Raw genomic sequence first — 22,381 nt, 5'->3', positions numbered from 1 at the left:
CGACCTTGTCGAATTTTCTGGGTCTTAAAAAAAAAAAAAAAAACCCAAACCCGTCTATCCCGACTCATAGCAACTCTGTATGACAGAGTAGAACTGCCCCATAGAGTTTCCAAGGAGCAGCTGGTGGATTTGAACTGCCAACCATTTTGGTTAGCATCTGAGTTCCTAACCACTGGGCCACTCTGGGCCTCAGGTAACAACGCAAGGGCGGCTCGGGGCGGGGGCAGGGGAATCAGGCAGGTGGTCACGGTAAGGTAAAAGGGATTTGTTAGATGTTAAGTGCACTTGCTAAGGCTAGGATGTCGCGGTCAGCTGGGAAAGGGGGGGACGGGTCAGTGGGTGGCACACCCAAATGCAGTTTGTCAACCACATCTGGGGCTAGTTTCACTTATACACGTTGGGGGGTGACCACGTGGCGATCCTGTTGATGATTCCAGCGAGCTAACGCTGGTATACTTGTCAGTCTGTCTACTGCGATGATTTGCCGTGTTGCTGTGATGCTGGAAGCTGTGCCAGGAGTCTTTCAAATACCAGCAGGGTCACCCATGGTGGACAGGTTCCAGCGGAGCTTCCAGGCTAAGACGGACTGGGAAGAAAATCAGCCAGTGAAAACCGTATGGGTAGCAGCGGAACATTGTCTGATATATTGCTGGACTGGGCAGCATTTCGTTCTGTTGTACATAAGGTCCATAGGGTCTCAACCACTCTGGCTTTACGGTTTACACAGCGCTTTGACGAGTTTTGTCGCCATCCTCCTACCCCCCCCCCAGGCGAGGCTACCAGGGATTGGTAAACGGTACTCTGCCCTTATACTTCTGGAAGTAGGCCTCGCTCCTCCGAGAGTAGCTGAACGCCGTCGGCACGCCCGCGCCCCAGGCGGGGCCTCCGGGTCGCCTAACTCTGCGCGCAGCCACAGTTGCGGAGCACTTCCCCCGTCGCTGCCAGTCCCTAACCGGCTGCGTCAGGAGGTCGAACAGCGATGGCCGACGGAAACGGGCACCGCCTCCGCCGGCTCTACGTCATTTGCCTGCGACGGCGCCTCCGCGGGATACCATGCTAACGGCCGGGCGCAGCTGTCCCCTCCTGCTGCGGATGCAGCACCTTCGGAAGCCATCGGAGTCCGGGCCCCTTTCAATCCTGGGTGGCCTTGGGCGAGAACCTTTCGGAGGAGTCCAATCACTATACTTTGAGTCCTCCTCTAGAGACGTGCGGAATGGAGAAGGAGAGCACGAGGTGGTGAGGCGGGATGCTCCGCGCGCAGCGTCGCCTCCAGCTCTTTCTCGGCGCCCGGGCATTGTGATCCGATGTCTTTCGTCAGTGGAGAGTCTCAGACCGCTGGCGTCGCGAGAGGTGTCAGCCCGTCGGGAGCGCGAGGACTCAAACGGAGCCCAGGGCCAGTTCCATCCCGCACACAGGGGACCCGGGGATCACTTCGACCCCGCCCTGGACAGGTTCGCTACCGAGGTCGAAGAGTTTCCCGACTCCTCCTCCTGCTCAACTTCCAGGGAGGGCCCCTTTCGGTCTGGGGAGCTGATTTTAGCGGAGACTGGCAAGAGACAAACACAATTTAAAAAATTATTTAGATTGAGCAGCGTCGGACATTTAAATAGTAACTGGGGATTAGTCCCGTTCAGCGAGATCGTGGGGAAGTTCCCCGGCCAGATGCTGAAGAGTTCCTCCGGTAAGCACTTCATGCTGAGGAGGCCGGCGTTGGAAGACTATGTATTATTGATGAAAAGAGGGCCTTGCATATCATATCCAAAGGTAATACGACAGGGTTTAGGTGCGTATTGGTTCCAGAAGGAGCAAAGACAGAATAGGGAGGTCTGCTGTATTGGATACAGCCTTGGTGAAAACTGGCTCAGTCTTACAGTCCTGATGAAACTCAAAAAGCACGCCTCAGAACATTTATATTTTTTTCTTGTTTTAAGCCTGTTTTTTTGTTTTTATCAATGGATACCTTATGATGAAAGTTACCTTGTTGCTAATTTTAGGAAGAAGCACACAGATTTTAATTCAAAAAAGTTTACCCTAGTATTTAAGACTTACTGGGTATGACTGACATACTAAACTGTGGCTGTCGAGTCGATTCCGACTCATAGTGACCATATACGACAGGGTAGAACTGCCCCATAGGGTTTCCAAGGAGCGGCTGGTAGATTCCAACTGCTGACCTTAACCACTGCGTCACGAGGGCTCCAGACTGACATACTACCTTGGCCTAATTTCATTTCTATTAATCCATGCTTCTTCCCATTTAATGCTTCTCACTTAAGTAATTCTTGATTACGTGACCTTGGGCAAATTACTGAGCCTCTTTGATTGCTCATCTTTAAAATAAGGGTAATGAAACTTATCTCACATTCTGATTAAACAAGATAATGTATGAAAGTAGTTGGCACAATTATGGAAGCATGGCACATAGAAGAGTTTCAGTAAACAGCTCTTATTCTCATCCGTGATATTTCTATTAACAAGATAATTCTTCAGTTATAGTATTTGGCAAATGGATCCTCCTGTCTAGTCCTAGTATTTTAATTCTAAATTAGAAGTTCATCATTTCATTTTGAGATTATGTAATAACTTCCTAACTAGTATTCCTGTTTCTAATTTTTCTCTACCCTAGTGCATTTTGTATTCCCCTGCCAAATTAATCTTCCTCAGATGCCATTTGTATCACCTCAGTGACATGGCCCAGATGCTTACCAGGTCAAGTTCAAATGCTTCGACTGACATTCAGGTCTCTCCTTACTTCCCCTCCTGAGATGGAAAAACTGTATTTATTCTGTCTTTGCTTTGTTTAAAGTTGTTTCTACCTTGTGATTATTACCTTAAACTCTTCATGCCTTTAAGATAGGGCAGTCTGCTGAGCTCATCCTTCTCTGAGCTCCTATTGTACTTATTGTCTATCATTTCAGCATTGTATTGAAGTGCTGCCTTATTTGCTAATTGATTGTTGAATCTCTCTTATTTTATCAACCAAAATACAAACTTTTTGTAGGCAGGACCAAAGTCTGATCCTGTTTTTCACTCCCTTCCTGTCCATATCCAGCATAGTATCAGGTACAGAGTAAGTGCTTAGTACATATTTATTGGTTACTGAGTCACCCATACTGTGTTTCAATCATAGGATATGAATATGATGCTGCTTATGATGAATATCAACCCAGGTGATACTGTTTTAGAAGTTGGTTCAGGCTCTGGTGGAATGAGCTTATTTTTATCCAAAGCAGGTAAGAGATTGGGATAAGTGAGCTGGATTTAGAGGGCAAAGAAAATACTCAATATGTTCCTAATAACAGAAAGTTAAAATACATAAAAATATTTGGGAAAATATTCATATAACTTTGTGATTGCCTTAAAACCAAATGTAAGCAACTATTTTTCCTCCCTTTCTGTACATTCGTTCCAGTTCCTCTGTTTCTATCCCTCACTCCATTTTCTTTGCTTTCTAATGCTCCCTCCACACTTTCTAATGCTTCTACCTTTTTTATTAAGTAAACTTTTTACTGAAGCATAACATACCTACAATAAAGTACACAGATCATAAGTATATACCTCGATGAATTTTTATATAGTGAGCACACTCATGTGGTTATTACCCAGATCAAGATGGGGAATGGTGCCCCACAGAAGCCTCCCTCATGCTCCCTCCCAATCCCTGTCCCCAACATAGGTAACCCCTATCCTGATTTTTATTACCATTGATTAGGTTACCCATTGTAGAACCTCATATAAATGGAATCATACAGTACATACCCTTTTGATTCTGGCTACTTTCATTCAAGGAGCCCTGGTGGTGCAATGGTTAAGTGCTCGACTGCTAACAGAAAAGTCAGTGGTTTGAACCATTAGCAGCTCCTTGAGAGAAAAGACCTGGTGATCTGCTCCCATAAAGATTACAGCCTAGGAAACTCTATGGGGCAGTTCTACTGTGTCATATAGGGTTGCTATGAGTCGGAATCGGTTTGATGGCACACAACACACATGCACACTTTCATTCAACATTATGTTTGTGAGATTCATGCGTTGTATGCAGCAGTAGTTCTTTCATTTTAGTTGCTGGGTGGTATTTCAAGTAAATTCCATTCCAATCTATTTATCCATTCTACTGTTGGTGGACATTTGAGTTGAATATTATGAATAGTGCTCCTTTGAACATTCTTGTACTTTTGGTGCACACGTGCTAGTTTTTGTGGAGTATATACCTAGGAATGAAATTGCTGGGCCATAAGGCATATGTTTTCTCAGCTATAGTAGATACTGCTAAATAGTTTTCCAAAGAGATTATACCAATTTACACTTCCATTTGCAGTGTATAAGATTTCCAGTTGTTCTGCATCCTCACCAACACTTGGTATCATCAGTTTGTATTATTTGTATTATTAATATAGTTTTACTTTTTATTATGGAGAAATTCAGACTTACATAATAGTATACAGAATTGAATGAAGTCTCATGTTCCCATTACCCAGACCCAACAACCATAACCCATGGCCATTTCTGCAGCCCCCTGTGTAATTTAACATGTTCCTTTGTCCTTTCTATTGACTGTAAATTGGTGACTGAATCTAGAGCAGGTTTTGGAAAACTTTTTCAGTAAAGGGCCATATAGAAAAAATTTTAGGCTTTGCAGGCCATGTGATCTCTGTTGCAACTACTCAGCTCTGCTGTTACAGTGCAAAAGCAGCCATAGAAAATACATAAATGAATGAACTTGACCGTATCCAATAAAACTTTATTTACAAAAACAGACAGCGGGCCAGATTTGGCCTGCGGACCATAGTTTGATGACCCCTGATCTAAAAGTTTAATAAGGTTTAGGTTGTCTTTTTTTTTCCCCAAGATTGCGTCATAGGAAATGTTGTGTTCTTCCAAAAAGAGGCACATGTTTGGTTGTTTCTCTTGGTGGTGTTAGATTTTTTAATTTTAGCCAGTCTGTGGTTGTATCTTTGTATGGTTTTAATTTGCATTTCCTTGATGACTGATAATGATGTTGAATACCCTTTTATTGGCCTTTTGATATCGTCTTCTATGAAGTGCCTGTTCAGGTTTTTCTTGTTTTTTAATTGTACATTAGGTGAAAGTTTACAGAACAAATTACTTTCCCATTTGATAGTTTGTACATAAGGTGTTCCATGACATTGGTTTCTTTCCCCCACAATGTGTCAGCACTCTCACCATTTCCATCCTACATTCCCATTTCCTTTTGTCCTGGTTTTCTACCCCTTCCTGCCTTCTCATTTTTGCTTTTGGGCAGATGCTGCCCTTTAATCTCATATAATTGATTGTTCTAAGGAGCATGTTCCTCTTGGGTGTTATGCTTATTTTTTCTCCAGGAATGGCTTCAGTTCCAGGTCAGAAGGGTGTCTTAGGGCCATAGTCTCGGGGTTCCTCCAGTCTCTGTCAGACCAATAGGTCTGGTCTTTTTTGAGAATTTGATTTTTTGTTCTGCAGTTTTTCTCCCGCTCTGTCCGAGACCCTCTGTTGTGATCCCTGTCAGAGTGGTTGGTAGTGGTAGCTGGGCATCATCTAGTTCTTCTGGTCTTGGGGTCATGTAGGCTATAGTTCATGTGGTCCATTAGTCCTTTGGACTGATTGCTCCCTTGGGTCTTTGGTTTTCTTAATTCTTCTTTGCTTTGGATGTAGGAGACCAATAGTTGTATCTTAGAGCCTGTTCAGGTTTTTCACCCATTTTTTAAATTGATATGTAGTAGTTCTTTATATATTCTGGTTATGAGTCATTTGTTAGAGATATGTGTACCTCTTTGTGGCTTGCCTTTTTACTGACTTAATGGTCTTTTGATGGTCATATGTTCTTAATTTTAATGAAGTCAATTTATCAATCTTTTCCTTTATGGTTAGTGCATTTTTTTTTTTTATTGTACTGTAAGTGAAGGTTTACAGAACAAATAGTTTCTCATTAAACAGTCAGTACACATATTGTTTTATGACATTGGTTAACAACCCTATGACATGTCAACACTCTCCCTTCTTGACTTTTTTTTTTTTTTGGTGAAAATATACATAGCCAAAGATACACCATTTCAAAAATTTCTACATGCAGAATTCAGTGACATTGATTATGTTCTTCCAGTTGTGCTGCCATTCGCGCTTTAGATGGTTTACAGAACAAAATAGTTTCTCATTAAAGTTAGTACACATGTTGCCCTATGACAATGGTTAACAACCCCACTACATGTCAACACTGTCCTTATTCAACCTTGGGTTCCCTGTCACCATCTTTCCTGTCCCTTTCTGCCTTCTAGTCCTTGTCCCTGGACTGCTGTGCCTCATTAGTCCCATTTTGTTTTATGGGGCTGACCAATCCCCGGCTGAACAGTGAACCTCGGCAGTGACTTCACCACTGAGCTAAAAGGGTATCTGGGGGCCATACTCTCGGGATTTCTCCAGTCTCTTTCAGGCCAGTAAATCTGGTCTTTTCTGTGTGTGTTAGAATTTTGTTCTACATCCTTCTCCAGCTCTGTCCAGGACCCTCTGTTGTGATCCTGGTCAGAGCAGTCAGTGGTGGTAGCAGGGTACCATCTAGCTTTACTGGACTCAGTCTGGTGTGGTTGGCGTATTTTGTGAACTAATTAAGAAATCTTTATCTACTCCAAGGTCATGAAGATATTTTCTTATATTATCTTCTAAAAAGTTTGCTTTACCTTTCACATTTAAGTCTACAGTCCACCTGGAACTGATTTTGGCAAACAGGATGAGGTAGCAGTCACGATTTCATTTTTTCTTTATGACGAACCGGTTGGCTCAGAACAATTTATTGCAAAAGCCATTCTTTTCTCACTGCACTTAGTGTCACTCTTGTCAAAAATCAAATGATCATATATGTATGGGTTTGTTTCTAGTCACTTGTTTTTTAATTGTGCAAATACCAATAAGTCTTGACATCTGGTAATTTAATTTCCTCAACTTTGTTATTTTTCTTTAAGATTGTCATGCTATTCTTGACCCTTTGCATGTCCATATAAATTATTAATCCATAAAATTAAACTTACTGAGATTTTGTTTGGGATTACATTTAATCTGTAGCTCAATTTAGGTAAAATTGATACCTTAATATTATTGAGTTTTGAGATCCATGAACATGGTATACCGCTCCACTTTGTGTAGTTCTTTCATTTCTCTCAATAATGTTTCATAGTTTTCCATGTAGTAGTCTTGTACATTTTTTATTAGGTTTATTACTAGGTATTTGATGTTTTTCTGATGCTGTGGGAGATAGTATAATTTAAAACTTTCACTTTTTGTTTATTGCTGATATATAGAAATACAACTGGTTTTTTATATTGACCTATTATTATTAGCTTACTATAGATTCTTTTTAGGTTTTCTACAATCATGTCATCTGTAAATAATTACCATTTCCAATTCCTAACCCCCCTCATTGTATAGTCTATAACTTCCAGCTCAGTGTTGAAGAGCATGGTGAGATAGAGGGCATCTGTGTCTGATTCCTTTCAGGGTGGGGGGAAAAGGTTTCAATATTTCACCATTAAGTGTAATATTTGCTTGTTCCCTGATTCTACCAAATCCAATATGTGACCACAGTCAAATTCTGCCTATTAAATATCTTGCAAACCTATCTTTTCTCCATCCTCACTCTTAGGCCTTTTGATCATCTTTACTATGTTGCATCCACATACATAATAATAATAAGATGATAACAAATTCTTTAAGTACCAGACACTGTTTTAAGCAGCTCATTCAATCTCATAATAATCCTCAGATCAAAAAAAAAAAAAAAACCAAACCCATTGCTGTTGAGTTGATTCTGACTTGTACCATTATTATCCTGCTTGAATAGCTAAGGGAACAAGGCATGAGTAGTTAAATAATTTGTCCAGAGCCAACAGCTAGTAAGTGACAGAATCAGTGTTTGAACCCAGGAGCTGTGGCTCCAGAAGACATGCTCTTAACCCCTATACTGGACTATTTTTTAGTTTCCTTGCCTCTTGTGTTGCTCTTCTAGGTCATTCTCCAGAGAATGCTCTTTCTAAAATGTAACCTGATATGCTCTTTTGTTACAGCTCTGTAATTGGTCCCCCACTCTCCTTAGAATGAAATCCAGTATTTTTAGCAGGGTACATGGGTGGCTCACCATCTGACCCCAGTCTCATCTCTCATTATTCTTTAGCTCATATTTTATTCTTCACTGATACTGACCGACTTTTAGTCCCCTAAATGCCCCAGGCTCTCTCTTGTTCCCCTGCCTTTGTGTGCCAGGTCTGGAATGCCCTTTCTCATCTCCTGCTTCCCAGCTAACTCCTCAGCCTTCATCTCCTGCCGCACTCGAGGAGCTCCTTCCACCCCTCGTGTTCCTCTCCTACACGCATTACTGTGTCCTGTGCTTATTACTGTGACGCAGTTCTGACACTGTCATGTGTGTTTGTTGACTTGTCCATCTCACTACTGGACTCTGTGCTGTGGGCCCCTAGAGGGCAGGGAATATGCTTTTGATCTCTCCAGTGTTTGGCAGAGTTACTAATTAACGTCTCTTGAATGAAGAGAATGAATCCAAATTTGGGTTTGCTGGATTTAAAAATCAGTCATAAATAAGTGATCTGAGCCACCTGTTTCTGTTCATGTTTGATGACCCACGGAGGGATGTAAACTGGCTGCAGCCTCTCCTCCCCTCTCCAGGGGTCAGGGTTGCTTTGGCATGTCTGGCTGCCTGTGCCGTGTCCCCTTCTTCACCTAACAATAGACTGCCCAGCAGTCACAGCATTCTCTTTGGATAGATTTTATAAAGATTACAGAAAGAAATATAGTGAAATTAAACTTAAACCTTTTGCTCCTTGGCCTATTCCCATCACATATAAACATAATCCAGATTGTACTAGGTTAGTACACTCATTCTGACTCCACAGATCTTTTGCTTGACTCTTCTGTACATAAAGGCAGTCATTTCTTCACAATCTGTGACAAATTCATAAAGGCATGCTTTCACTTAACAATGTGAATTTATAACAGATTGTGAGGCTAGTGTCAGAGGAGTGTCATGACATGAATAATCCCAGCCTATGAGCGGTCAAGAAAGTATTGGTATTTAACTTTGGAATGGAGTCCTGGTGGTACAGTGGTTGAGAGCTACCACTGCTAACCAAAAGGTTGGCAGTTCAAATCCAGCAGGCGCTCCTTGGAAACCCTGTAGGGCAGTTCTGCTCTGTCCTTTGAGGTTGGAATCGACTCAACAGCAACGGGTTTGGTTTTGGTTTTAACTTTCGAATGGATATTTTTTCCTCTGTATTTTTTTTTCTCCAATTGTTTAGCTTATGCTACTATTAACATAATTTTTATCCCTTGAGAACATAATGACTTGCAGCTGGAGTTATATTTCAGAAGACATTCTGGGATTTAAAGTTTTCATTAGTAAAATCAGACTGATTGAGGTGGGACAGCCTCCAAATAGTATCAAATTGCCTCCGATAGAAGAGGGTAGAAGATAAAATGCCTCAAGTTAAAATGCAGCATTCTTTTCTGGAACTGCAGTACTATGCTAAACAGTTTAAAAGTTCTTCTGACACATATAAAAATACAAATAGTTTTTAAATATGTGAAAGACTGAACTCATCCATTGCAAAAGAAATGTGATTAAAACTACAGTGGAACCTGTGAGAACTGGGAACTTGAAGGGGACTGCTGTGTTTTTCTGGGTCTTGCAAGTTTTTTGCCTTTGACAAGGTGCAGTCTTATCACTTTTCTATCGTTTCTTTTAGCGGAAAATATTTTAGTTTTCCTTCTCTGACAGGTTGCCGCCTTTCTCAGGATTACTGTATAATGATTAACTATTCATTTTGGAGTCCTGTTGGTGCAGTGGTGAAGAGTTCAGCTGCTGACCAAAAGGTCGGCAGTTTGAATCTGCCAGGCACCCCGTGGAAACCCTATGGGGCAGTTCTTTTCTAACCTATAGGGTCACTATGAGTCAGAATCAACTCAACGGCAAGGGGTTTGGGAATGGGTTTTGGTATCATTATTAGAGTGATACAGAAGTGTGAATTGGTACCACTTTTTTGGAGGACAATTTGGTAATAATTTTTAAAATAAAAATACTAATACCTCTTCAGCCAGCAATTCCATTTTTAGGACTTTATCCTGTAGATATACTGGCTCATGTGTACAAAAACTTACACATAAGAATTTTCATTATAGTCTTATTTGTAAGACCATAAGACCGGAAACAAGCTGAACGTTCATTGGAAGGTGACTGGTAAATAAACTATAGCATAGTCATATAATGGAATATAATAACTGTTAAAAAGAATGAGGTAAGTCCATAATCACTGAAATGACATTGGTAAGTAAGAAAAGAAGGTACAAGACAATATGTATAATATGCCACAGTTTGTGTTAAGAACATAGGGGGATACTTGCACAGTGGTATAGGTATCTACTATCTTGGGAAGGGTAACTAACTGGTAATATGGCTGCCTCTGAGGAGAGAGATTGGTGTCAGGGATAGGATGGAGACTTTTGTAACCCTGAACTCTTTAAATTATTTTTTCATGTACATGTAATACCCTTGCAAAATGAATGTTTGACACTCTCTTTATAAACTTAGTAATACTATGAAATGTCATAAGTTATTTTTTATTTAATTAAGTTGGATCAAAAGGGAAAGTCATAAGTTTTGAAATAAGAAAAGACCACCATGATCTGGCTAAGAAGAATTACAAACAATGGCGTGATTCGTGGAAAATAAGTCATGTAGAAGAGTGGCCAGACAATGTGGATTTTATTCATAAGGATATTTCAGGAGCAACCAATGACATGAAATCTTTCACGTTTGATGCGGTAAGTTTTCTCACTCAGAGTGGGTCTTACGTTATTAATACTGAGGACACAAAAAACAGGATCAGGGTTCTTTTGTATGGGCAAGGGTCTTCTTTCATTATTTGCCCCATTTCTATCTCTAGGGGTGGGAAGAATATTTTCCTTCAATGCCCCTTACTATCGTGGTGGAATTTGGGGCAGAGAGAAGCACCTAGTCAGGTGCCAAAGTTGTCAATAAATGTGGGGTAGTGACCAGAGACTAAAAGGAGTAGTTGGGCATGATGGACCTCAGTGTTTCCAGGATGGAGGGATGATAATTTGGAAGCAGCATTGGGACCATGTTAAGCCTGACTTCATGTTGTGAGATTTAGGGGAATACATAGCCTCCATTTGAGAGGGAGCAGGAAAGAGGCATCTTTAGACAGTTAAAGTCAGGATGTAGAAGAGTGTTCTTTAAAGATGTTGAGGATAGAGGAGTTTATCATGAACAAAGTTCCAGAAAGTGGAGAAGAAGGATTTGTGAGGAAGAGGAGCAGTGGAAGGTTGAATTAGGGGAGAAGCGGCACACAGTAGTATGAAGATAAAAGTATAGATAACAAGAGAAGATGCTATTTTAACCAAAGATGATGGAGATGTGGGACATGTAGGGACTAGCTGGCTTCAAAGTTTCAGATTCTAGTATAAATTGCCACATCCTTGCTGATGTCATGTAACAGTTCACAGCTTGACACTATAGACGAGGTTTGGGTAAGGAGTCTTTCTTTCCTTAATTGGCTGCTGGAAGGTTGGATTATTATAGGACCTTAATGAAGAAAACTAAGTGAGAAATGAAGCAAAGTTCACAGAAGAGAGAAATGATTTTATCAGGAGTGACTCCCATCTCTGATATAATTAAAGCCTATAGTTTTAGTTGCACAGCTTACTGGACACAAAGGCCACAACTCTTTCTCCTCATCCTTGTTTGGCTTCATATTACAGCTCAGTAAGTGGAAATAGGAATTGCTGTACTTAGGCAATCCACTGGAATGTCAGAAATACCTGGTGAACAACTACCGTAGCCTCCACCAGACTGAGTCCAGTACAGCTAGATGGTGCCCATCTACCACCACTGACTGCTCTGACAGGGATCACAATAGAGGGTCCCGGACAGAGCTGGGGGAAAATGTTGAACAAAATTCTAACTCACAAAAAAAGACCAGACTTACTGGTCTGACAGAGACTGGAGAAACCCTGAGAGTATTGCTCATGGACACCCTTTTAGCTCCCGAGGTTCGCCCTTCAGCCGAAGATTAGACAGGCCTATAAAACAAAATGAGACTAAAGGGGCACAACAGTCCAGGGACAAGGACTAGAAGGCAGAAGGGGACAGGAAAGCTGGTAATAGGGAACCCAAGGTCGAGAACGGAGAGTGTTGACATGTGGGGTTGTTAACCAGTGTCATAGAACAATATGTGTACTGTTTACTGAGAAACTAGTTTGTTCTGTAAACTTTCATCTAAAGTACAATAAATAAATAAGAAAAAGATGTCCCCTCTCACAGCCCCTATTTAACATTTTTCTGGAAGTCATAGCTAATGCAATTAGACAAGAAAAGGAAAAAAAAAAACCTGGTGAGAGAATTCATATAAAGTACATAGAACAGTGCCTGGTACATAATGAGCATTAAATAAATGTTAGCTATTATTTTCATCATCATTATTTCTCTACTTTTCATTTTTCTCCACCTGCTTAAATTCTTTTTCTTCAAAGCTTAGATCACAGGCCATCTCCTTCAAGGAATATCCCTTAATCATCTAGCTGGAGGATTATTATCTTCCTCTGAATTACTGAACCTCTTTGTTTCTTGATTCAACAAACATTAAGAACCTACACTATGTGCCACATACTATGCTAAGTCAGAAATGAATTATACATTTAAAGGAGCTTCCAACCAAGAAAAGAAGATCAGCACAGAAGTTTGGCATATAAGTAGTTATTAGAAAGACTCAGAATTATGAAACACCATGGCCGTAGAACTGGGTGCAGTGAGTAAGCATGAGGAGATGAAGCTGGAAACAGTCATGAGGGACTAGATAGTGAAGAATGTTGTATTATATCAGGTTAGCATATATGAATATTGTAGATAATGGAAAACTATTGAAGAATTTTTAAGTAGGGGAGTAGAATGTCCAGATGCCTGTTTCAGAATAATTCTAGTGGAAGAATGGAGGCTGGAAGTCTCCTTAGAAAGCTGTTGTAATATTTCAGCAAGGTATGATGAGGTCCTGATCTAAGGTAGTGATGGTAGGATGAATCTGAGAAATACTTCTGAGGTAGATTTGTGGGACTGGATCACTTTAATTCAAACAAGTATTAAAACCCCACAGATTCTCAAAAGAGAATTCAAGGTAAAGAAAATGATGACTCTTGAGTTTCTAGTTTGAGCAACTGGATAAATGGTAATGCTGTTAATTGAGAATAGGGCATTAGCAGGTTTTTTGGTATCTTCCTTTGGTCTTTGTCGACGACATAGTAAAACTGTTGTCTAAGAACCAGTTTATGTCTATCATGTTGATTCTTTGAATCATTCAGCACATCCACTGCTATTTACTATTGCAGGCCAGCATCGTCCTTCCTTGCCATATGTATGTTGTTGTTGTTACTTGCTGTCAGGTCGACGCATGATGACTCCATGTATGCAGAGTAGAACTGCCGCATAGGGTTTTCAAGGCTGTGACTTCGGAAGCAGATCACTAGGCCTGTCTTCCAAGGCACCTCTGGGTGGGTTTGAACCACCCATCTTTCAGTTAGCAGTCCAGTGCTTAGCCATTTGTGCCACCCAGGGACTCCACTCTACGTATCCCATTGCCTTCGAGTCGATTCCGACTTATAACAACCCTATAGGATAGAGGAGAACTGCCGTGTAGGGTTTCCAAGGCTGTAAATTTTTACAGAAGCAGACTGCCACGTCTTTCTCCCACAGAGCAACTGGTGGGTTTGAACTGCTGACCTTTTGGTTAGCAGCCACGTGCTTAACCACTGTGCAACCAGGGCTTCTTATTCTGTGTATCGACTTTGAAAATTAAGTCAGATCATGTCGTTCTTTAAAACTCTCCAGTGGCTTTTCTCATTCTGAGTAAAGCTACTAACCACTTGCTGTCAGGTTAACTCCGACTCATGGCGATCCCATGTGTGTCATATTGAACTGTGCTCCACAGGATTTTCAATGGGGGATTTTCTGTAAGTAGATCACCAGGCCTTTCTTCCAAGGTGCCTCTGGGTGGACTTGAACCTCCAGCTTTTCAGTTAGCAGCTGAGTGCATAAACCGTTGACACCACCCAGAGACAGTGATTAAAGCTAAAGCCCTTATAATGGCCTGCAAAGTTCTGTATAATCAGGCCCTCCCCAAGTCCTACCATATCCCCACCATTTGAGACCTCATCTCTTAACATTTTCTTCTTTTTTCTCCACTGCAGTGACAGTGGCCCCCTTACTTTCTCAGACTCATCAAATGTCCTTTTGTCTCAGAGCATTTGTATTTGCATTCTTACCATCTAAATTCCCACAGGGTAAGCTTAATCATTTTCTTCAAGTCTCTTCACTGACCATCTCATGTATAAAACAGCACTTCCTCTCCCTGCCTGGTCACCCTCCATACCTCTTATTCTGCTTTATAGTTGTTTGTATCACTAATCACCCTCTGGCATATATATTTATTTTATTTTTGTTTAATGTCTTTCCCTTTATTAGAATGTAAGTTTCCATGAAAAAAAAATAGTATGTAAGCTCCCATTCATTGTACCCATACCACCTAGCAAAATGCTTGGCTCACAGAAGGTGCTCAATAAATATTTAGTGAATGATGTCTCTTGGTCCATTAAAAGTTTAAAAAAATAAAGAACAGAATAATTTATCATTTGGCAAATATATTGATGTGCTAACAACTCTCAGCCTTCTAGTGTTATCTACCAATAAAAGTGACTTTCCTTTATATTGACAAGATTTATTTTTGTTTTTAATTATTTGAAAGTTTCAGTCCTTCATTTACTCATTGTATTTATTGAGCATCTTTTGTGAGTACAGCCCCTGCACTCTGCAATTGAATGAAGAATAAAGAATAAATAAGGGATGTGGTTCTTTCATTTTAGAGACCTCTAAAATTAATATTCAAGACTTTTCTTTTGAACATAAAAATTTTAAACGTATTTGAGATAATGTGAATTTCTATTGCCAAAAGTTGAGATAAAGCATTTAATCTTTATGTATGTATATAGCTTAAGAAAAGTTCCTATATTATCAGTATTGCCAAGTGTAAGACATGCCATTATGATTTTTATGTATAGTTAATTACTAAGACAAAATGTATAATAATAAACATAACCTTTTCTGAACAGTAAAATGACAGTTAGTGGTACTATATTTTTAAGAGAAATATTTTAACTGCATAATTGCTTTCCAAAATTGTGCCATTTCACTATGGTAAGAAAAGAAAACCTATGCTTTATTTAAATGAAACTCAGCTGAGTTCTCTTTTGAACTCCCACAGGCAGCTTTGGATATGTTAAATCCTCAAGTTGCTCTGCCTGTTTTATACCCAAATCTTAAACAGGGTGGCGTGTGCGCTGTGTATCTAGCAAAGTGAGTAATATAGTTGTTTTTCTTTGTAATGTGATTTTTAAACACACTTTTATTTAGTCTAAGTGCCAAACTAAAATTTTCATCTTGTAACTGAGTAGGGTGTATATGTCATAGTAAAACTGTTATAAAATGACACGTCCCAAATTCAGTTATCCAAACCCACTGCCGTTGAGTCGATTCTGACTCATAGCGACCCTATAGGACAGAGTAGAACTGCCCCATAGGGCTTCCAAGGCTGTAATCTTTACAGAAGCAGACTGCCACATCTTTCTCCCACAGAGTGGCTGGTGGGTTTGAACTGCGGACCTCTGTTAGCAGCCAAGCACTTAACCACTGTGCCACCAGGGCTCCTTAATTCAGTTATACTGCTGTTTAAATCATCCTTTACATAAATGATAATATAAGATGCATATTTCTTCCTAGAATTTGGAAGAAAAGTTTTAAAGTGTAATATGAACAGTAATGTTAAATTGTGGTCTTTAATTTTCTACTTTGTATTCTGTGAAGTTGCTTATGTGCCCTGTTTTTCATTTTCACTTTTCTCACCCTTGATTTAATTATAGCATTTCAGTTTGGGTAAGAGGTATAATGAACTTGAAGTTATTACTTTAGTATAAACTTAAGTGTATCTTTCCCTTTTCTGAAAGCATCACACAGGTTATTGAACTTTTAAATGGAATCCACATCTGTGAACTTGCTCTCTCATGTGAAAAGATAAGTGAAGTCATTGTCAGAGATTGGTTGGTTTGCCTGGCAAAACAGAACAGAATTTTATATCGAAAAGTAGAACCTAAAATCAACACAGATTTACAATTACATTCTCAAAAGAAAATTGGAGTTGAAAGTGAGATATTTCAAGAGGATGACCATGGTGAGTTTCAGTTTTATGTTATGCATGTATTTGCAGTAAAAAATGGAGAATGGGTGTTTTGACCAATACATTTTAAAAATATTCCCTTGAAATGTAGTATTTATTCTGTTATATTAAAATGTGTAAGGGACAAAATAATGACTTTTCCTGCCTTTTATGTAAACTGATACCTCTGAAGAACTGAGCTTCTTATAATATTCATATTTTACTTGTTTCTAAGGAGGAGCTTAGATTGTTAAACACTTTAAATATTCTAAGGAATGTTTTAATTTAGATCAGTGAGTATTACTAAGGAAATGAATTTAATAGGACCTAATATGCAAACAGCTAATATTCCAAAAAACAACTTCTAAGATATTGCTGGAATTCTTCAAAGAACTAAATTTATGTCTTTGTATGTACACATTATCTAGGCCATGAACAAGTTTTCAGATAGCCATTGATTTATGATATGGACTTATCTCTTTGATTATATTTATGTATAATTTTATTATGTAACATTAACAAATTGTTTATGTAAGATAACTGGCAGAGTAGCTCCAAAACAAATGCTGGAAAAAGATGGGAGAAAAAACTGACAGTAGAGGCAGTAGTTTGTATTTTAACAGTTTTTGTGAACAAATTATAAAAATTTTATTTAGTTTACAGTATATATTTTATTTTATACCAGAAGAATCACATTCTGATTTTCCATATGGATCATTTCCCTATATTGCTAGACCTATACATTGGCAAACTGGTCACACAGGTGAGTAATGTTTTCAAGCATTATTAAATGATGTTTTTCTTCTAATTATTGTATTGACCTTACTTTTTCCCTTCTTAAATTAGCTTTTCTTGTTAAGTTGAGGAAGTTCAAACCACAACTTAACTGAATACTCCAGATGACAGCAACTGAATTGAAGACTGGAAAGTACCAAAATAGAACTTTATGTTGCAAATCACTACTTTCATAAATTGGTATTTTTAGCTATTACTATCATTTGTATAACTTTTACATATTACTTTGAAAACTAACCAAAGCTAAATAAAGATGTATGACATTGCAAAATTGCTTAAATGTCCCATTTTGACACTTGTCTTGCAGTTAGTTTGACATTTTGCAGTTACTGATTCCAAGTTTAGTTGAACCATCTCACTCTTCACTTCCTGTAAACCACTCCATGGATTTGTCTTTCTCCATGAAATTAGTTTTCTTTTCTTTGTTTGATTGATGATCATTGACTACTGAAAATAAAATATGCATTTTAAGATAAATTTTATGTATCTGTGTATTTTAAATACATATTTTATTGACATGTATATATATTAAAAAGTAACAGTGAAATCTAGGTTATAGTAAAAAGTAGGGGGAAAGTGAGAAATAATGGATTAATCACCTTAAGAGCTGTAACAAAAGATGTAAAAATTCTTGAATCTCTTTTACCCCTCTCAGAATCTTTTTAACCAGCTTGGAAAAACATCAGAATTGTTTAGTGTTATTATATAAATCAAATGTTTGGGGATATGTACTTCATAAACAAGAATTAATTAGGAATAGGGTTTATTATTCACAGGCGCTAGTTTTGAGCATTTACCATAAACCATACATTGTTTTAAGAACTTTATATATGTTATTTCATTTAATATGCACAGCTTCTCTTTAAGGTTTTCCATATTTTATAAATAAGCAAACAGGCTTAGAGTGGCTAAGTTGTTTACATACAAATGTGTTAACAGGTTTTAAAGTAGTAGGGCCTGGGAGGATAAATGCTGCTATTCTTGGATTTATTCCTTAGGCTAGAATTATTTTAAATAATATGTCTTCTAAAAACAGTTTACTTATTTCTCAGAATGTGGAAAATTTTCAGCTAAAACCCCTGCCTTTATAGACTTTACTGTTTATGGTAGAGCTAGACATTAAATAATCACAAATATAAAACTAAAACTGTTTTAAGTGTTCAAAAGAAGTACAGGGTATTATGAGTGGCTATATAGGGGTTTTGCTCTAGTCAAGTAATTACCCAGGCAAGTGACAACTGAACTGAGACCTGAATGACAAGTAGGAGTTGACTGCAGCAGGGAAAATGAAGGGGAAAGGCCAGGGATGCTGGGGCTGAGTGAAAGAGGCGGACTGCAGAAGGGAGGCTGGAAAGACAGGTAGGGGCCAGGCTATGCAGGATCTTGTAGGCCTGTTAAGGAGTTTGCCTATTCTAAGAAAAATGGGGTACCACTGAAGGATTTAATTAAGTAAAGGTAACAGATTTGTGTTGAAAAAAATCACTCTAGCTGCAGCTGGAGAACTGACTGAATTGGAGCAAGAGTATTCTTCTGGTGTCGTATTTCTATATCACTATCTGAACATTCATTCAATAGTAATAATGCCTTTATAGTTTTTGTAACATTTTCAGATATATAGAAGCTCTGAAGTACATTTTTAAGTTCTATCAAGGAATACTCCCCCTTCTGCTCTTCTGTTTAACTAGTAGCAAAATTCTGCCATTCATTCATTGTTTTGAATGCCTGTTATATGCCAGACCCTAATGGTACTACTTGGAGAAGGGGCTGGCTTAAGAGCAAAGAAAACTTCTGCCCTTCACTCCTATTTCATGTAGAATACTTAAGTTTCTGTTCAGCATACTGTGCTCAGTAGTTGACGAATTGAACAAGAGCTTTCCAGCAACAGCTGTTGACCTCTTTGGTCAGGTATTGAAGACCAAATTACATAAGCATTTATCTGTATAGTTAATCAAAGCCCACCGTAAGCCCTTTCTCCACTCCTCTGAACACTAAGCATGTTTACAGTCTGGCTTATGGGACAGATACCTTCTTCTAATGTTAGCTTTCTATGTCCATGTCTGGCTCTCATCACCATATTGTGAACTCCTAGAGGTTTGGGACTGGCTCACATCTTCCCAATACCTTCCAGAGGCCCCACTTTTCCATGCAGTAAATGGTTAACAAAAGTTTGCTGATGGCTTTAAGCCTACACTGGCTAATATACTGTTGCATATATTACTTCCTCTGAAAAGCCTTCATCAAGTCTCCCACCCCCCAGAATTCATTCTGCAGTCATTTGTGCTTCTGGATGTTGATCATATAATTAATCTAAAACTAACCAGCTGCCATCAAGTCAGCCCTGACCCATGGTGACTCCATCTGTGTCAGAGTACAACTGTGCTCCATAGGGTTTTCAATAGCTAATTTTTCTGAAGTAGATCACCAGCCTTTCTTCTGAGTATATAATTAGCATAACCCTTATCACATTATTAATTTATACACCCTGATTTTGCCTTCATTAAGTATAAGGATTTCTAACCTGGATGACTAGAACAGTGGTGATGACAAAAATAAGAAAGTTCAGAAAAGGATTTATTTTTGAGGAAAAAAATCTTTACTTTTAGACTGTAACAGATGGAATGACCCATGCCTGCCTATATGATCCAGGGCTGCTGTTGTTGTTGGTAGGTGCTGTCGAGTTTGTTCTGACTTATAGCGACCCTGTGTTCAACAGAACGAAACACTGCCCAGTCCTGCGCCATCCTCACAATCGTTGCTATGTTTGAGCCCAGTGTTGCAGCCACTGCGTCAAGCCATCTCATTGAGGGTGTTCTTTTTCGCTGTCCCAGGGCTAAGGCCTGGTATATGCCTCCCCATCCTTGCCTTCACTCTAAAATTGGAGAGGTCCTTATATAATACATAGTAATAAATACCCGTGTCTCAAATGAACTAGCCTGAGCCTCGCCCTAGGTCATAAGGCTCAAGACAACATAAGGTAAGGAGAAACAATGGTAGTTTAGTTAGTATACAAATGTGCTGTGTATTCAAATAAAATTGGGTTCCCATCTTGCTGTTTTTGTTGTTGCTGCCACTGTTGGTTTACCTGGTAACTGTAACTTTTCTGAGTTTCTTTCTTCATCAGTAAAGTGAGTATCATAATGCCATCTCACAGATTTCTTGGGGGTTGGGGAGTCAGGTGTTTAAACTTTCATAAAGTGCCTAGTGCACGACTGGTGATTTTGATGTATATGAATTTGTAAAGAAGGCCTCATCTACTCCCCCAAAAATGTTTTAACCCCACCTTGTCAAAGTGAAAAACATTTTGTTCGTAATAAATGTCATAAACATGTTTTTGTAAAAACTTGTTTTTTGAACATGTTGCTTTTGAGAAAAAAATCTTTTTAAAGTAGAAAAAAAAAAGTTTTTACCTGAAAAGGGTGAAGCTGCTTGCTTGTGTTTGAAAGAAAGCCTGTGGAAGCATCTGTGAACCATCTGTGCTAAATTTTAGTATAAAAACCTGGAGAAGAGTATCCACTCTCCATGTCTGAGTTGGGTTTTCTGCAACCACATACCAGTTCCCGTCTAGTCAGAATTGACTCATGGCGACCCTATGTGTGTCAGAGCAGAACTCCACAGAGTTTTCAATGGCTGATTTTTTGAAAATATATCATCAGGACTTTCTTCTGAGGTGCCTCTGGATGGACTCGAACCACCAAACTTCTAGTTAGTAGCTAGGCACATTAACTGTACCACCCACGGACTCTGCAACCACATACTATCAGGCAATTTCAGCCACCTCATGTGGACTGGAGAAGGAAAAATTTGCTAGCAGAGGTCACTGATGCATCTACTGGGAAACTGCAGTTGCCAAGGCAGTGAGAGACTGACCACCATGCCTATCACCTTTGCACCCCTTGCCCCCTCCCCTCTCATAAACTCACTCCCTGCTAAGTTTATTTAAGGAAAATGAATGCAAATGTACTGGCCAAGTGTGTGTGTGCCATCAGTAACAGGGTTTTTAATTTAACCTTGAGTAAATACACAGAATAAAGCAGTGATGAATGAATAGTTGTTCCTTCCAATATGTTGTTGTTAGGTGCGTTCGAGTTGCTTCCAACTCATAGCGAACCTATGTACAATAGAACTAAACACTGCATGGTCCTGTGCCATTCTCACAACTGTTGTTCTGTTCGAGCCCATTGTTGCAGCCAATGTGTCAGTCCATCTCGTTGAGGGTCTTCCTCTTTTTCACTGACCCTCTACCAAGCATGATGTCCTTCAAGGACTAGACCCTCCTGATAACATGTCCAAAGTACGTGAGATGAAAGTCTGGCCATCCTTGCTTCTAAGGAGCATTCTGGCTGTACTTTTTCCAAGACAGATTTGTTTGTTCTTCTGCCCCCCCAAAAAAACAAACCCGCTGCCATCAAGTCGATTCCAACTCATAGCGACCCTATAGGACAGAGCAGAACTGCCCTAAAGAGTTTCCAAGGAACACCTGGTGGATTCAAACTGCCAACGTTTTGGTTAGCAGCCGTAGCTCTCTTAACCACTATGCCACCAGGGTTTCTGTTCTTCTGGCATTCCATGGTATATTCAGTATTCTTCGCCAACACCATAATTCAAAGGCATCAATTCTTCTTCAGTCGCCTTATTCACTGTCCAGCTTTCGCATGCATATGAGGCTACCGAAAATACCATGGCTTGGATCAGGCGCAACTTTTTTTTTTAAATTGTACTTTAGGTGGTTTACAGAACAAATAGTTTCTCATTAAACAGTTAGTACACATACTGTTTTATGACATTGGTAAACAACCCCACGACATGTCAACACTCTCCCTTCTTGACCTTGGGTTCCCTATTACCAGCTTTCTTGTCCCCTCCTGCCTTCTAGTCCTTGTCCCTGGGCTGTTGTGCCCCATTAGTTTCGTTTTGTTTTACGAGGCTGTCTAATCTTCAGCTGAATGGTGAACCTCGGGAGTGACTTCATTACTGAGCTAGGGGTGTCGGGGGGCCATACTCTCAGGGTTTCTCCAGTCTCTGTCAGGCAAGTAAGTCTGGTCTTTTTTTGTAAGTTAGAATTTCGTTCTACATTTTTCTCCAGCTCTGTCTGGGACCCTTTGTTATGATCCCTGTCAGAACAGTCAGGGGTGGCAGCCAGGCACTATCTAGTTGTACTGGACTCAGTCTGGTAGAGGCCAGTCTGGTAGTTGCGGTCTGGATCAGGCGCATCTTAGTCCTAAAAGTGACATCTTTGCTTTTTAACACCTTAAAGAGGTATTTTTGCAGCAGATTTGCTCAATGCAATACATCATTTGATTTCTTGACTGCTGCTTCCATGG

The 22,381-nt window shown here is 39.6% G+C and overlaps 2 protein-coding genes across 2 annotated transcripts in view; one reads left to right on the top strand and one right to left on the bottom strand.

The window, feature by feature from the left end:
• Positions 1–1,056: 1,056 nt before the first annotated feature.
• On the top strand, positions 1,057–17,537 carry TRMT61B (tRNA methyltransferase 61B). The gene is made up of 7 exons (XM_023732453.1): positions 1,057–1,764; positions 3,131–3,233; positions 10,622–10,812; positions 15,318–15,409; positions 16,057–16,280; positions 16,951–17,028; positions 17,112–17,537. The coding sequence occupies exons 1-7, from the start codon at positions 1,093–1,095 to the stop codon at positions 17,153–17,155; spliced, it is 1,404 nt and encodes a 467-aa protein (XP_023588221.1). The 5' UTR covers positions 1,057–1,092; the 3' UTR covers positions 17,156–17,537.
• SPDYA (speedy/RINGO cell cycle regulator family member A) overlaps positions 16,322–22,381 on the bottom strand; it is a 43,248-nt gene continuing 37,188 nt past the window's right edge. The window contains exon 7 of the mRNA XM_004377645.2: positions 16,322–17,507. Coding sequence (XP_004377702.1) covers positions 17,416–17,507 — 92 coding nt within the window. The 3' untranslated portion in view covers positions 16,322–17,415. The remainder of the gene's footprint in view (positions 17,508–22,381) is intronic.

This window comes from Trichechus manatus, unplaced genomic scaffold, assembly GCF_000243295.1.
Source record: "Trichechus manatus latirostris isolate Lorelei unplaced genomic scaffold, TriManLat1.0 scaffold00052, whole genome shotgun sequence".
In the NCBI taxonomy this organism is placed as follows: Eukaryota; Metazoa; Chordata; class Mammalia; order Sirenia; family Trichechidae; genus Trichechus; species Trichechus manatus.
The sequence above is the reverse complement of the archived record's forward strand: the minus strand, read 5'-3'. Positions and strand labels throughout refer to the sequence as shown.

What these genes read in the sequence shown, in the direction of transcription:
- TRMT61B (XM_023732453.1), top strand. Translation starts at nt 1,093, where the DNA reads ATGCAGCACCTTCGGAAGCCATCGGAGTCCGGGCCCCTTTCAATCCTG. An exon ending in TGCGCTGTGTATCTAGCAAA is followed by an intron (nt 15,410 to 16,056) that starts GTGAGTAATATA and finishes CTTTTCTGAAAG; the next exon opens with CATCACACAGGTTATTGAAC. An exon ending in ATTTCAAGAGGATGACCATG is followed by an intron (nt 16,281 to 16,950) that starts GTGAGTTTCAGT and finishes ATTTTATACCAG; the next exon opens with AAGAATCACATTCTGATTTT.